Source organism: Pithys albifrons, chromosome 18 (genome assembly GCF_047495875.1).
Source record: "Pithys albifrons albifrons isolate INPA30051 chromosome 18, PitAlb_v1, whole genome shotgun sequence".
NCBI classification, from domain to species: domain Eukaryota; kingdom Metazoa; phylum Chordata; class Aves; order Passeriformes; family Thamnophilidae; genus Pithys; species Pithys albifrons.
Window position 1 is genome coordinate 1073799 of NC_092475.1, and position 14024 is coordinate 1087822.

Sequence of the window (14024 nt, forward strand, 5' to 3'; positions counted from 1 at the left end):
CCGGCCGGGCCGCAGCTCTGGGTGTTCCCGACGCGGCGCCGGGTTTTGTGCAGCCCGGCGGGCGCGCCTGTCGGTGCCGGGTCGTGTGTGAGCGCTCAGTAATAAAGAAACCCCCTCGTTCCAAAGAGGTGCAACTGCTCGGGGAGCGCCGGCAACAAACCCGATCCCACCCCGGCACGGCCCCGACCTGCCCAAGCCACGCGCTCGCCACGTGCCCGGCACGTGGGCAGGGGCCTGGTTATTTCATTAAAAGGAATTGTTGCTCTTATCTCTGCAGTGTTTGTGACCTGGTAATATATGTAGGAACTTAGAGTACAAAAAACTCTGAATATAGATAGATAGGGTTGGAAAACACAAATATAACTTATATATATAGAAATTAAGCAATAAAGGGCTTGAAAGTTTGAGAAAATATCGGTATGAAGGAAATAGCGGCTCTCTCTGTTCACAGTTTTTTTCCTCGGTGGAACCACCTGAGAGCTCGGCGGGACTTCAGTCGCTGCTGCCACCTGGTGGTGAACACGCGGTGCTGCAGCCGCCCCCCAAACAGGGGCCCGCTCTGCCCCCCGAGCGCTTCCCCTGCCCCCCCTCCCGGTCTGAGCAGCCCCAGGTGTGGGCAATGAGGATGATGAGGGAGTGGAGCAGCCCCAGGTGTGGGCAATGAGGATGATGAGGGAGTGGAGCAGCCCCAGGTGTGGGCAATGAGGATGATGAGGGAGTGGAGCAGCCCCAGGTGTAGGCTGTGAGGATGACGAGGGAGTAGAGCAGCCCCAGGTGTGGGCTGTGAGGATGACGAGGGAGTGGAGCAGCCCCAGGTGTGGGCTGTGAGGATGATGAGGGAGTGGAGCAGCCCCAGGTGTGGGCTGTGAGGATGATGAGGGAGTAGAGCAGCCCCAGGTGTGGGCTGTGAGGATGACGAGGGAGTGGAGCAGCCCCAGGTGTGGGCAGTAGGGAGGCAGTCGATCCCAGGTAGTCTCTCAAGCAGTGATGGTGACAGCATCTCGCAGGAGCAGAGGGGAAGCCCTTGGGTATACCTGGAGATGGATCATTGCTCAAAGAAGATGCCAAGGGATGAGTCTTGTGCCAGGAGGCAGCACAGGAGAGGGGAGGAGTGCACCTGAACATGTGTGGAGCTGCAGGGCAGATGCAGCTGGGACAAGAGGAAAGGCTTGGAGGTTTCTTTTAGTGATATGAACCTGCAAAGCAGGCAGTGAGGTGGAATATAAGTACTGCAGGTTCTCAGGCAGGTGAGCCAGCACTCAGAGGAGGGAGTCACTTTGCTCAGCATGTAGAGTTCCAATTCCCTCTTTCAGGAGCAGTCAAGAGGAGTTTCCAGTTTGGGGCTGGGCTCCAAAGGAAGGCACCTGAAACTGCTTCTTCTGATAAATCCCTAAGCATGGGAGGCTGAAAGAAGCTCATTGCTGTAACCAACCAGTAATTTCCTCTGATATTTCAGCTATTAAACCCAGTGAGTTTTATTTCTCTGTGCACAAAACCTGATGGTATTTGTTAAACTCACTTGCCAAGTTGTGCATTGCTTGATCAGCAGATGAAAAATTTGAGTTAATCCCCTTTCTTCCTCCTCTATTACATAACTGCTACAACCCCCTTGCTTCCCTTCAGACATCCAATCATTCCACTGTAGGAAGGTCAAGTCAAATCTGCTGCCACATTATTTGAGGAGTGGATTGGTCGAGGGCCACAGAACTCTCCATTTGGAACTGTAAATGAACAGAGCATCAGTCAACAGAACAAGAAATTACTCCCTTGCCCTTGACAGGGCAGAGATGATTATTTTATAGCATGTGAGTCTCCAAGGTGAGGAATATTTGCTGCATCATCCCTCCATCCTCCATCTCAAATCTTCAATTCTGGCAAGACCTTCACTTAAAAGTAACTCAATAAAATACATCAGAGGGAAAGGACCTGCACAAACACAGATGATACCATGATATTTATTATTGTTTGCAGAGGAACAAGTTGTGCCAAAGCCTTAAACTCAGCCTGTCCCACTCTGAACAGGGCCTGTCATGGGTGGAAGTGGTCACACATGGCCCCTGCCCCTGAGACCCCAATACCTGCAGCTGAGCAATGTGAATGCTGACCCTTCCATGATCTGGGTGTTCCTTGTATAATTTTCCACATATCATCTTTCTGCAATCTTGTTGTTTCTCTGAGCAAACACCATTTCCTCATCTTGCTTAACATGTGCAGAATAGTCAAAACAACTTATCTGTAGTTTTCTGGATCATCTTACTTCATGTTGTGGTCAGCGAGAGGCTTTTCTGTTGGGTCAGCTGAATATCAATTTGCATTAAAAAGCATTTGCTGTTTTGCTGGTAATGTTTTTCCTCCATTCGGAGATGAGCTGGTGAGATAAACAAAGCAAAGGGGATTTCCCAGAGTGCAGGATGTGGAGGCTGCTCCCTGTCTCCCTGTGCAGAACAGAGGTGGGTTCCAGCAGCCATCTCCAGGTGCCATCCCTGTCCTTTGTGCCAGTGGGGCAGCCCTGAGCAGGGGGATCCAGGCCAAACTCCCTTTCTGACTGTGTCAAATAGAACAAGTGATTGGGCATTGGAATGAGCTGCCCAGGGAGGTGGTGGAGTCACCATTCCTGAAGGTGTATAAAGAAAGACTGGATGGCACTTAGTGCCATGGTCTATTTGACAAGGTGGTGTCAGGTCATAGATTGGACTTGATGATCTCTGAGGTCTTTTCCAGCCTAACTGATAACTGTGATTCTGTACCTGATGAGATGCCTTGTGGGGTCTCCTCCAGTCCCTGATTTGTAATGGTAATTTTTCCCTGGATCTGTGTAGTAGGTGCACATGACAAAACACACCAGTGTCTATTCTGCCAGACACGAACAGCTGGTTCACAGCCCAGGTTACCCAAGTTCCTGTTTGATTCAGAAGTGACTTTGGCCCAGTCCACTCACTCAGTCCCTCTGTGCCCTCAGGCATTTATTTCAGCAGAGACATTTGCTTGTGAGACATTCTCCTCCATTAGTTCCCTAAACGTTATCCAGGATTATGCTCTGCTAAAATGGGAAAGTGCCAAAATGATGGTGGTGTTCCCAACAGGAGGAGCCACCGGGTGAGCACGGGGGGACAGCTCGGAGCTCTCTGCTGTGGCAGTGCCGGGTTTGGCAGAAACCCTGTGACCCCTCAGGTTGTTCCAGATGGTTTTCCAGGTGCGTGGAAGGGAGTCACTGCTGCCAGCACCGGCTGGGAAGCACTGCCTGCTCCAGGGTGTCCTGCTGGGTGGTGATTAACAGCCCCAGCAACGCAGGATAAGCACCAGACTGGCGGGTTCCGCCGGGAGCCGCGAGGTTGGAGCACGAAACCTCCGGTGGACATGGGCAGGAATTCGTGCAGGAATTGCATCCACCTTGAGTCACAGCAGGAGGAGAAGGACAAACCTGTACTTAAAGCATTTTTCTTGCCCATTTCTGTTTCCACACAGGTTTGGCAGCGTGGAGCTGTTCTGCTTCCCTCACGCTGCCCCTGCATTGCCTCAACACAGCTGTTTTAGCATGACTTTGCCTTTCCACTGCTCTTGTCAAGTGCCAGCACCTGCTTAGAGTTGTAGAAATAATGTCGAGCTCAAACCAACTAATTTCACCCACCCAACAGTTGCAGATTTGAACTTTGTCTTTTGATCTAGCAAGTCCGATCCATTCGTGCCTGGTGCTGATGTGTCCTGGGCAGACCAGTCCTTAAATTCTCCTCTCTTACTCATTGCACTTTGGTTTGTGTGTAATTCCGGAAGAAATAATTAAATAGGGAAGGAAACAATTGCAAAATCGGATTCCAACTGGCACGTCTGGGTGACTGGAGAATAACAGTGTAAATGGATTAACATTCATAGAACTGAATTTTAATCAAGCTTAATCTGCTCTCTCAAACATACTAAATAAGTCTTTTCCCTGAGATCAGATGCAGAGAAAAGGGAAGACAATGTGGCAGTTTGTCTAATTTTCATTTACCCTTACTGTGGGTTTCTGGTGAAGGCTGGCAGTTCAGGCAGGTTCCTGTGCTCTCCTCACCCTGGGTGAGCTCTCATCCTTGAAATCCCGATTCTTTTCCCTCCAGAGAGGTCCATTTTAGTGCAGCACAGCCCTTTGCTTGAACTGGCTAATTTGAACTGAGCTAATTTGGTGTTTGTGTGTGCAGTAACTGCATGTTCCCACGTGAATTCAAGTGGCTATTGAATGCTCATGTGTGAACTAATGGGGTGCTCATGCATGGACACTAAACACTGCAATCTATGCTCAAAAGTTCCCAAGAGCTGCTTGGAGAGCACCTTATGGAGTCCCTGACTGGGCTGGGGGAAGGACACACTGACCTCTGACTGTGCCCTGTGTATACCAGGCCACACAGGGCTCTGCTGGGATAATGGGGCATCTGGGGGGCCTCAAAACAGAAGGACTGTGGGGCTGGGGAACAGCCTTAACTTGGTGAGGAGACAGATCTCACTCCTTTGGGTGCCCAATCCTGGTGACTAACAGTAGGAACATTGGAAGAGCTGGAGTGCTCTGCATGGGAATGGGATGGTGCAGGCACAGGTGGTCAAGTAAAACCTTGAATATCAGACCTGCAGGGATCTGCCAACAGTGTCTCACATGTGGAACAGCAACCTTGAATGAAGGGCATTTGTGTGTGGAAGGAGGGAGCTCCAGGTGCTGCTGCCAGGTGGATGTTCCTATTCCCTCCAGGATGACAGCACTGGGGCAGACACTGGACCTGGGGCTGCTGATGGTGATGAAGCAGTGAAGCAGTTGAGAGTAGCAGTGAAAATTCTGCCTCTGTGCAGTCCTGGTTTCCCCTTCTCTCCTCCAGTCCCTGTGCTGTCCTACTCGGCATGCAGCCATCTCTGGATCCTGCTCCAGTCTTGGCCATGGGTGGGAAGAGGCAGCTGGAGTTGCTCTCCAGTAAACAGAATTAGAGCCAAATGTGGGAGGTTCCTGAAGTCACCTGTGAGCTGCCTCCTCCCATTCCTGGACCCGGGCTGCCTGCGAGGCACTTTAAATTGCCACCTGGCACAGCCCTGGCCATAGACTTCGGCAGCATGATGGCACAAAGCACCCTCCTGCTGGGGCTCCTCGCCCTGTGGGCACGGCTGCAGGCAGCACCCATCGCAGGCGAGTACGGGCGGGTGGGAACCCTCTGGGGGGCTTAAGAATGTCTTTGCTCATTTTCATAGAATCACAGAATGGTTTGGGTTGGAAGGAACCAAAGCACTGGAGGTGCTTTGCAGGTGCCGGGTTGCTGCTGTGAGGGCCAGGGAAGCTGTGGGGGGAGCGGGGTGGGTTGAGCCCAGGCGATGTGGGGCTCACTGCAGTGCCACCATGGGCCATGGCACAGTGCCATCTCTCCCTGACTCCCTGTGACAGCCAGAGGCACAGGTGGGTGCTGGCCCCAGGGCAGAGGTGCCCAAGACAGCCCCTCAGGCAGCGGCCCCTCCGTAGCACTGCCTGGTGCTGGGAGACACCAGAGTGGCCCTTGGGCTGAGTTGCCCCAGCTGTGAGGGCAGCAGTGGTTGGGCAGAGCCCTGAAAAGCCACCAGGAAAAGGTCCAGAGGAGAGGGCAGCCACAGCTGGGGCAAGGCAGGCTGCCGTGTGGGAGCAGCGTGTGGGAGGGCAGCAATGGGCTGACACTGCTGGTGCTGCTCCCTCCCAGAGTTCCACGGAGAAGCTCCAGCGGGGTGGCCACCACCGGGGCAGCCCAGGAGTGCTCTGCTGGATAAGAGTCATGTATCTGGGGAAGAGGCCAGCGTGGTGCCTGATCCACAACCTGGCAAGGTCGTCTCCTGCGGGAAGCAAGAGTTGTGCACGGAGCGGATGGGTAAGGACCAGCTCCTCCATGGGTCTGTGCCAGCAGCTGCTGCAAATCCTGCACTGGGGAAGCCGGACACAGGGAAGAAACCCAGTTCAGGGGAAAAAACACCATGTGGGGGAAAGACTGAGCCACGGGAAAAACCAGAGGATGTAGCAAAACCAGAGACTGAAGGGAAACCGGCACCTGGAGAGAAAGCTGTGCTGGGGGAGAAGCCAGAGATCGGAGCAAAGCCGGAGAGTGAGGGAGAGCCTGGGGCAGGAAAGGAGCCTGGATCCAGCCAGGGTGACAGTGAGAAGGACGATGTCAATGCCAAGGATGATGGTGATGACAATGGTGGTGATGGTGACAGTGATGGTGACAATGATAGTGACAATGATGGTGATAAAAATAAGCTTCATGATGACAATGACAATGATGATAGTGACAACAACAGTGATGATGATGATAGTGATGAAGGTGTTGATGGTGACAATTCCAATAGCACTGAAAATGGTGACTCCAATAGTGATGAAAATGGTGATGGTGGCAACAATGACAGTTATGATGATGATGATGATGGTGGTGGCAACAATGACAGTTATGATGATGATGATGATGGTGGTGATGAAGGTGTTGATGGTGACAACTCCAACAGCAATGAAAACAGTGACTCCAACAGCAATGAAAACAGTGACTCCAATAGTGATGAAAATGGTGCAGATAGTAGGGGTGGGTATTTTAGATTGTAAGGGTAAAATTGCCCAGGTATTTCTGGGGATTTCTGAGTCCCTCTGTGTGGCACCCAGCTTGGGCTACCAGATTTCATGATTGATCTGTGCCAATAAATGTATCTGATGGAGATGAGAGCTTAGAGTCAAAAGTTTCTTTAGCAATTTGGCAACACAGATGAGACGCTCAGTCACTTGCCCATTTCATCCCTCTAAACTCCAGGCACTCTAATTTCATCCAGGAGCTCTGGAGTAAGGAAGGACTAAGTTGTGAGTGTTAAATCTCCACAGCAGATTCAAGTCCTGAGTTTGAGTTTTGTGGGTTTGGGAAAGATGAGAAAGGTACCAGGCATAAAGAAGGGGATGCCCTTAGCCAAGGTACTGCAGAACCCAGACCCTGCTCCTCCCACTCTGCCCACTGAAAAAGATCCCCCACTGTCTGTTCCTGTTCTTGCTCCTGCTGCTATGCCTTCTATTCTTGATGTTCTGAAGGGTCAAACCTGGTGTCTCCTGGATATCAGGACCTGGTGCTTCAGCTGAAATGCCAACCCTAACCCTGACAGAAATAGGGAGGCTGCAGTGTGTGTTTTGTGCAGCATTTGCACTCCCAGATTCAACCATCACTAATGTACCACAACACCCAACTTCTGCTGCAGCACCACATGGGATTTCTGCAGTTGCACACCCCTGGATGGCAGTGCTGGATATGAAAGATATGTCCTTTATGGTCCCCTTATAAACGGAGGATAAAAAGAAATTTGCATTTCCTTGGGAAGGAACAATATACCTTTAACAAACTCCCACAGGAGTATGAACAGTCACTGAATGTTTATAGTTATTCCTCTCGGAATTTTTACCTGAACCCAATTCAGGTAAAAAAAAACAGCACGTGAGGGAAGACTGGGAATAGGGAAAAGCAAAGCTGGAGACTGGAGGGAAGCCAGAGACTGGTGGGGAGCCAGTGGCTGGTGGGAAGTTGGCATCTGGGGAGAAACCTGTGCTGGTGGAGAAGCCAGAGAGTGAGGAGAAGCTTGAGGTGAGAAAGAAGTCTGGATGTGACCAGGGTGACAGTGTGGTTGATGATGGCAATGACAATGATGACAGTGATGGTGGTGATGATGATGATAGTGATGATGACTATGATGATCATGACTGTTGGAAATTTTTTATTATTTGAAAGTAGTCAAGTGCTTGTTTGACAACAGTGGCTGGAATTGTTAGGTGCAAATTGAACTTTAACTGAATCATACTGGGTGTGTTGTGTAAGTCAGAGATGGAGTGTAGTGAAACCCAGGGCTGTCAGCCTGAACATTAATAATAGTTAGAATAGACAAAGCTGTAGCTTAAGTATTATTTAAAAACTAATAGCTGGAGTGGACAGCCCATAGGTTGTGTATATGAACTGTTACTCTACAGAACTGACTGAAACCCCAACCAAAGCTGACCTCAGAGGGTGTGCAGGTGACCCCAGGGCAACCACTTGGTAATGAAACAGTGAAGCAATGAAGAGGGAGAAGACCCCAGGCTCTAACAATGGACTTGGTTTGGACTGTTGCATGAGGGATGGGGAGTTCAGATTAGAAGGGTAGCACTGCCCAGAGATTTGTTCAGGGTCCCTCTGTTGAGGCTCCAGCTCAAGCTACCAGATTTCATGATTGATCTGCACTAGTAAATCTACCTGATGGAGATGAGAGCCTATTGCCAAACATTTCTTTAACAGCGATGATGATGATGGTGATTATGGTGATGGTGCTGGTGACAGCAATTGCACTGGTTGACAAGCTGCAGGGTATGCAAGGAACAGGTGAGGTGAGGAGACCCTGCAGTGGGTGGCTGCCCCTGACCTCCTCTGCCTCACTCTGCCCAGGGCTGGTCATGGGCACCAGTGGTGTTTTGGGCAGGACCTTCTCTTTCCTAATAAATCCCACATTGGCCACCAGCTGAGTATGACAAGCTGTCCTTGGTCAGTGCCTGGCATGGCCAGGCCATCATGGCTGCCCCAGCCCTGTCCAGGAACAGAGAGCTCTGGCACCTGCTCCTGCCCAGTGGGGGCTCAGCAGGGCCTTCTGCAAAGAGACGTGCCACTGTCCCCATGGGAGACCACCCAGTGACAGCCCCAGCCAGGCACCTGTCTGGGACCTGCAGAGACTCTCTGGCAGGGGAAACCTCTCTGTGTCCCCAGCTCCCTGAGGCTCACTGGGTGAGCTGCTCCATGCCCAGGGGCCCCAACATCTTCCAAAAGCAGCTGCCGTGGCAGAGCGTGACCATGAGCCACAAGCACAGGAACCCCATCCCTCCCACATGGACTGAAGATCCTACAGAGCCTGGTAGGGGCATGCCAAGGTGACAGAAACAGCAGGAACCAGCCAGTGGTCATCACAAACTGGGTTTACTGGAAGGTGGGGGGCACAGAGGCCCCCATGGTCAGTACAGAGCTGAGGGTGGAGGTGGGATCAGGACTCTGGGTGCTTATCCAGCAGCTGGTGGAGCCCTCCATGGCTGTGTCCGGCTGTCCAGCTCTTGCCTGTCTGTCTGGTGTGGGTTGGCTGCACACACGCCCCTCAGTCCAGGTCCATGTTGCTGCTAGGTGAATTCTGGGGAAATACAGGAATCTATGTCCAAGTCCTCACTTGACAGCATGCCAGGGCAAAGCTGTTGGGGGTAAGGGATCCAGAGACCTCACACACCCTTCCCAGGGAGCTGTGGGGGGTTTGCCAGTCACTTCTGCAGCATGCAAGGAGGTGAGAGGATGGCAGTGCTGGGCAGGATGCTGCACCCCAACAACAGTTGTTCTGGTCCCTGTGTCCATGGCCCCACACCCTCCTGCAGTGCTGTTCCACTGCTCCCACATCTGCCTGTGCCCACCTGTGCCCACCCACGCTCACCTGTGCCCACATATGCCCACTCACGCTCACCTGCAGAGACCAGGCGGGTGCAGAGGCAGCAGAGCCCCAAGAGCAGGAGCAGTGACAGCAGCCGCATGGCATGGCCGGGCAGTGTGGGGGCTGCCCCTCTGGGCACAGGCAGGGCTTTAAATCCTCCTGGGGCAGAAGGTTGGTCCCTATGACCTGGCCCATGCCCCAGCACCTGACATGCTCCATCCAAGCGTGAACTCCCCACTGTCCTCCCCCTCCTGCAGGCAGCTGCTGCTGGATGAGCCCCAGGGGAGGCATAAAGGTGCTGTTGCCTGGTGCTGGGCTCCGTGCTGCCCCAGAGAGCCGTGCTGTGCTGCAAGACCAGAGCAGCCACTGCAACCTCCTGCTGCGGGGCACAGGTATGGGACAGGTGGCAACGAGGGGCGGGGGACCCTGCCTGGGGCTGGCCTGGCCGAGGCAGCAGAAGTGGCTCCCTGGCCGAGTGCGGTGGAGCAGCCCGTGGTGCCCTGGCAACTGTCCGGGCATTGTTCTGCCTCTGGGAACAATTGCTGGTTCCCGAAGGACGTCCTGTGACTGGACACGGTCCACAGCCCTGCACTGCCACCAGCCCCTCAGCCCTGCATCTCCTGGCCAGCCCGGAGGCCAGAACGGGCCAGGGGGCATGGGGTCCTGGTGCTGGGAACAGGGAGGTGGGGGCTCTGCGTGGGCACCAGGACTGCAGGGCCACAGCACCAGGTGCTGTGTCCTTTTCGGAGCCAGAGCCACCCGGATTCCTGTCACACGGTGCTCGAGCTGCCTCTTGCCTCCTGCTCCCTTCCCTGGGGCTGACGGGATGGGCCATCCCGGACACGGTGTAGGGCAGGAGTGCTGCAAGGGTGGCGGCACCGGAGCTGCCGGGGCTTTCCCTGACAGCCCTTTCCGGGAGCGCCTGTCCCTGGCAGAGGCAGGAGGGCTCCCCACGCCCGGCCGGGCAGCTGTGCCTGCACGTGTGCCCGGCTGTGTGTGCCCACGTGCCAGCCAGGTGTGGACACGTGTGTGTGCGTGTGAGCTCTGTCGTGTTCCCGCTCTGTCCATCGGCTCCCCGCGTGCCCCTCCTGCCCCGCATCCCACCCTGGGCAGGGGCATCCTCCCGGTGGCACAGCGCTGCCTCTGCCCCGCCTGGGGATCCGCCCTGGCAGGGCCACATTCCTGCGTGATCCCCGAGCGCCCCGGTCACTGTTTTCCCCCTGCTGTGAGGGCAGGGCAAGGGGTACCTCGGGGGGGGCGGGATTCTGTCACGTGCAACCCCAACATCCACCTGAGAACAGCGACCCCTCACACCCGCCGTGCCCCAAACCGCAGCAAGCCCCGGGACCGGCTGCGCATCCACCGCGGTGTCGTCCCACCCGGCCACGCTGTTACTGCCGGTGCGGGGACAGACGGAGCTGCTCTGGGAGATGCCATCAGTCGTTCCAGTGATCACTCAGCTGATTCCCTGGGGAGATAGCGGGGAAAATGCAGCCGCGGTGGATTTTGGCGTTGTGGTCCTGCCATTCTGGGGCTGCGGTGCTGGGAGTTTCTGTGCCACCAGGAACGTCCCGGATGGCACCAGGCAGTGGGAGACGCACACAGGGTGCCCGCTGAGCCGCGGCCCGAGACCACCACGGTCCCTGCGCAGGGGTCCCTTTCCCACTGCCCATCCTGACCCTGCACTCCTGACCGCATCCGGCGTGTCCCTCCGGCTTTGCTCCCGCCTTGCTCAAAACCGGGCACGTCACCGTAACCCATACCGGGGTTTCTGGCAGGCTTTGGAGGAGAGGCAGGAAAATCTGTGGTGGGGCGTAGAGGGGGGGTGGGGGCGAGAGCGGGGAGCGGCACCACCCTCCAAACCCCACCCCGAGTCCGACTTTCCTGGTCCCTCCCCACGGAGCTTTCCTCGTCCTCCGCTTCACCCTTGGAATAGTAATTACGGCAGTAATTAGGAAGACAATTATTCCTGCAAAATGGGAACAGCTTAATCTGTTTCTCCTTTTGGCAGGTTTCACCCCACGCCCTCCCACCGGTGCCGGCGGGTGATGCCCAGCCCAGCGCCCGGAGCTGCCGTGGGGGAGAACTGTGAGCCGTGCCCCAGTCCCAGGGGATGCTCCCCACACCAGCACGATGAAGCTGCCGGACCCCAACCTGCTGCCAGGAGCAAGGGGCTGTCGGGGGCCACAGGGCATGGCTCAGGGCGGGCAGCTCCTGGGAGTGGGGCAGATGAAGGGAACATCACTGTCCTGGGGGATGTTCAACAACCAGAGCAGTGGGCAGCGAGGTGGTACCCACAGACTCAGCCCTGTGCATGAGCCCATCCCCCCCAGGATGCCATCCTCACTGGCACTGGAGAGGCCAGTGCCAACCTCTCCATGCCCATCCCCACCACAGGCTTGTCCCCAGGAGGCTGTGGCTGTTGTTGGTGTTGCCCTCAGCCCAGCCTGGGCATGTTGCTGCCACCCAGCTGGGCTCCCCAAGGGCCACACCGGGACAACCGTCCTGTCCTACCGGTCCCCCTGGCTCGAGGGATGTGGCCAGGATGCCACCAGGGAAGCTGGGCCTTGCCTAGGTGTGGCTCATTACCTGCATGGCAGGAATTACCTGGGCTCAGGGGACAGCCCTGCTCCCTCTGCCCCGCCTGCGCACCTTAAATCCCAGCCCACCACACCCAGGGCCAGACCAGGCTGTCCAGGGCACCATGAAGCTGCTGCCTGGCTGCCTTCTCCTCCTCCTCGCTGCCCTGCTGCCCCTCGCCACGCGGTCCGGCCCAGCCCCACATGGACATGGACATGGACATGGACATGGACATGGACGAGAGGAGCTGAGGATGGGTGAGTGTGGCCAGGGCATGGCCCGGGCAAAGTGATGCCAGGGTGATACTGTTGCCCAGTGCTCCCCACTGCCCTGTGTGCTGCCAGGTGCCCACAGAGGTCTGGGGCTGTGGGTGCCCAGGGACCAGCCCTGGGGCACTGAGGGGCTGTTGAGGTCCCCGCTCTGTGGGTGTCCCCAGCATTCTGGCCCCCATGTCCCACAGAAAAGCCTGGGTACTGCTACCACATCTCGGAGGTACAGGACACACCGGATGAGAGCTGTGGCGCCTGCCGCATGGACACCTCCTGTTCCCGCTGCTCCCGCGATGCCGACTGCCCCGGCGTCACCAAGTGCTGTCCCAGCAAGTGTGGCTACACCTGCCAGGAGCCAGTGCTGGGTGAGGGCTTGGTGCCACGGTAGTGGGGCTCTGGAGCGGCAGGGGTGGATGACTGGAGGGGAGTTGGTTCACACTGGGAAGTAAACTGAGAAGAGAGGTCCTTGGGGTGCTCCTGAGGTCTTGCCAGGTCCTTGCAGACCATGGAGGGCATCACACTGTGTGGTGTGGGAGCGTCCCAGCTGCTGGTGTGTGGGGTTGTGGGCAGGTGGGTGCAGGGCTGGGTGCTGGCACAGGGGGTTTGGCAGTGAGAGGGGACTGGAACTGTGCAGGTCTTTCCAGGGGCCCAGGAGCAGTGAGAGTGGTGGCATGCCCATCCTGTCCCTGGCTCAGCCTGCCCCCTTTGGACCATGCAGACTTCTGCTACCTGCCCTCAGTCTGTGGGAACTGCAAGGCTCTCTTCCGACGCTTCTTCTTCAATGCCTCCAGCCAGCAGTGTGAGGAGTTCATCTACGGCGGCTGTGGCGGCAACAGGAACAACTTTGAGACCAAGGGCGAGTGCTCCCAGGCCTGCTCCCACCTTGGTAACTAGCCATGTGTTGTGGCCCGTGTGCCACTGAGGGTGGCTGCTCCTGGCCCCGCTCCTGACTCCCCACGTCTCAGTTCCAGGTGACCAATAGTGCTGGCTCGGGGACGTGGGGGTCTCTGCACCGCCCCTGCCCCGGGGAAACTGCTGCTGCTGGTCACATCCCCAACCCTGCAGGGAACCATTCTCTGTGGGGCTGGTGGCAATGAGTGCTGCTGGCTGGGGTAGCCATGCTGGGGGGCAGTGGCTTGACTAGGGATGCTTGCTGGCCCAATGTCAGGGACATGCATCCCATAATGACAGCACGGCTGCCCCTTCCTGTGCCATGGTGCCGGACCAGAGGAGCCCATCCCTCCCCTCAGGCTGTGACACTTCAATACAAGGGTGGGTCCTTGGATTAGCAGTCTGGGTCTTGTCCTTCCTGCTGGAGCAGGCAGTGCCCATCCCTCTGGGCTCCCCTCCCTCATGGGTGCTGGGTGCCTCCAGCAGCACAGCATGGCAGCCCTGGGCCTCACCCAGCCACCACCCTGAAGCTCCCACTGCCTCAGACGGACTCACAGTGTAGTCCTGCCCTTGAGCTGCCAACGTGACCTGGCTGCGGGCTGATGCCATGGAATGGAGGAGGAATGGCCACTGCCTCAGTGGATGCCCATCCCCACCCTGCCCTGCCCTGGTTCTGTGTCTGTTCTGCTTCACTGGCCCTGTGGCACCGACCCTGGCTGAATCCCCTTCCCTGGGAGCCACATGGATTCCAGGGCTGCTCTGGCAGCTTGTGGGGCAGCTGGAGGTGGCCAAGCACACAATTTATTGCTGGAGGTGGTGCAGAGGGGACAGACCAGCTGGGGTCCATGACTGTCC

At 56.1% G+C, this 14024-nt stretch overlaps 2 protein-coding genes across 2 annotated transcripts; both read left to right on the forward strand.

Moving 5' to 3' along the window:
• Window positions 1-5035: 5035 nt before the first annotated feature.
• Window positions 5036-6680, forward strand: LOC139680314 (dentin sialophosphoprotein-like). Its single transcript, XM_071572828.1, has 2 exons — window positions 5036-5143; window positions 5682-6680. The coding sequence occupies exons 1-2, from the start codon at window positions 5071-5073 to the stop codon at window positions 6566-6568; spliced, it is 960 nt and encodes a 319-aa protein (XP_071428929.1). The 5' UTR covers window positions 5036-5070; the 3' UTR covers window positions 6569-6680.
• A 5410-nt stretch (window positions 6681-12090) lies between these two features.
• Window positions 12091-13561, forward strand: SPINT4 (serine peptidase inhibitor, Kunitz type 4). Its single transcript, XM_071572889.1, has 4 exons — window positions 12091-12266; window positions 12470-12643; window positions 12997-13164; window positions 13244-13561. Exons 1-4 carry the CDS (start codon window positions 12134-12136, stop codon window positions 13258-13260), a joined length of 492 nt encoding a protein of 163 aa, XP_071428990.1. The 5' UTR covers window positions 12091-12133; the 3' UTR covers window positions 13261-13561.
• Window positions 13562-14024: the final 463 nt, after the last annotated feature.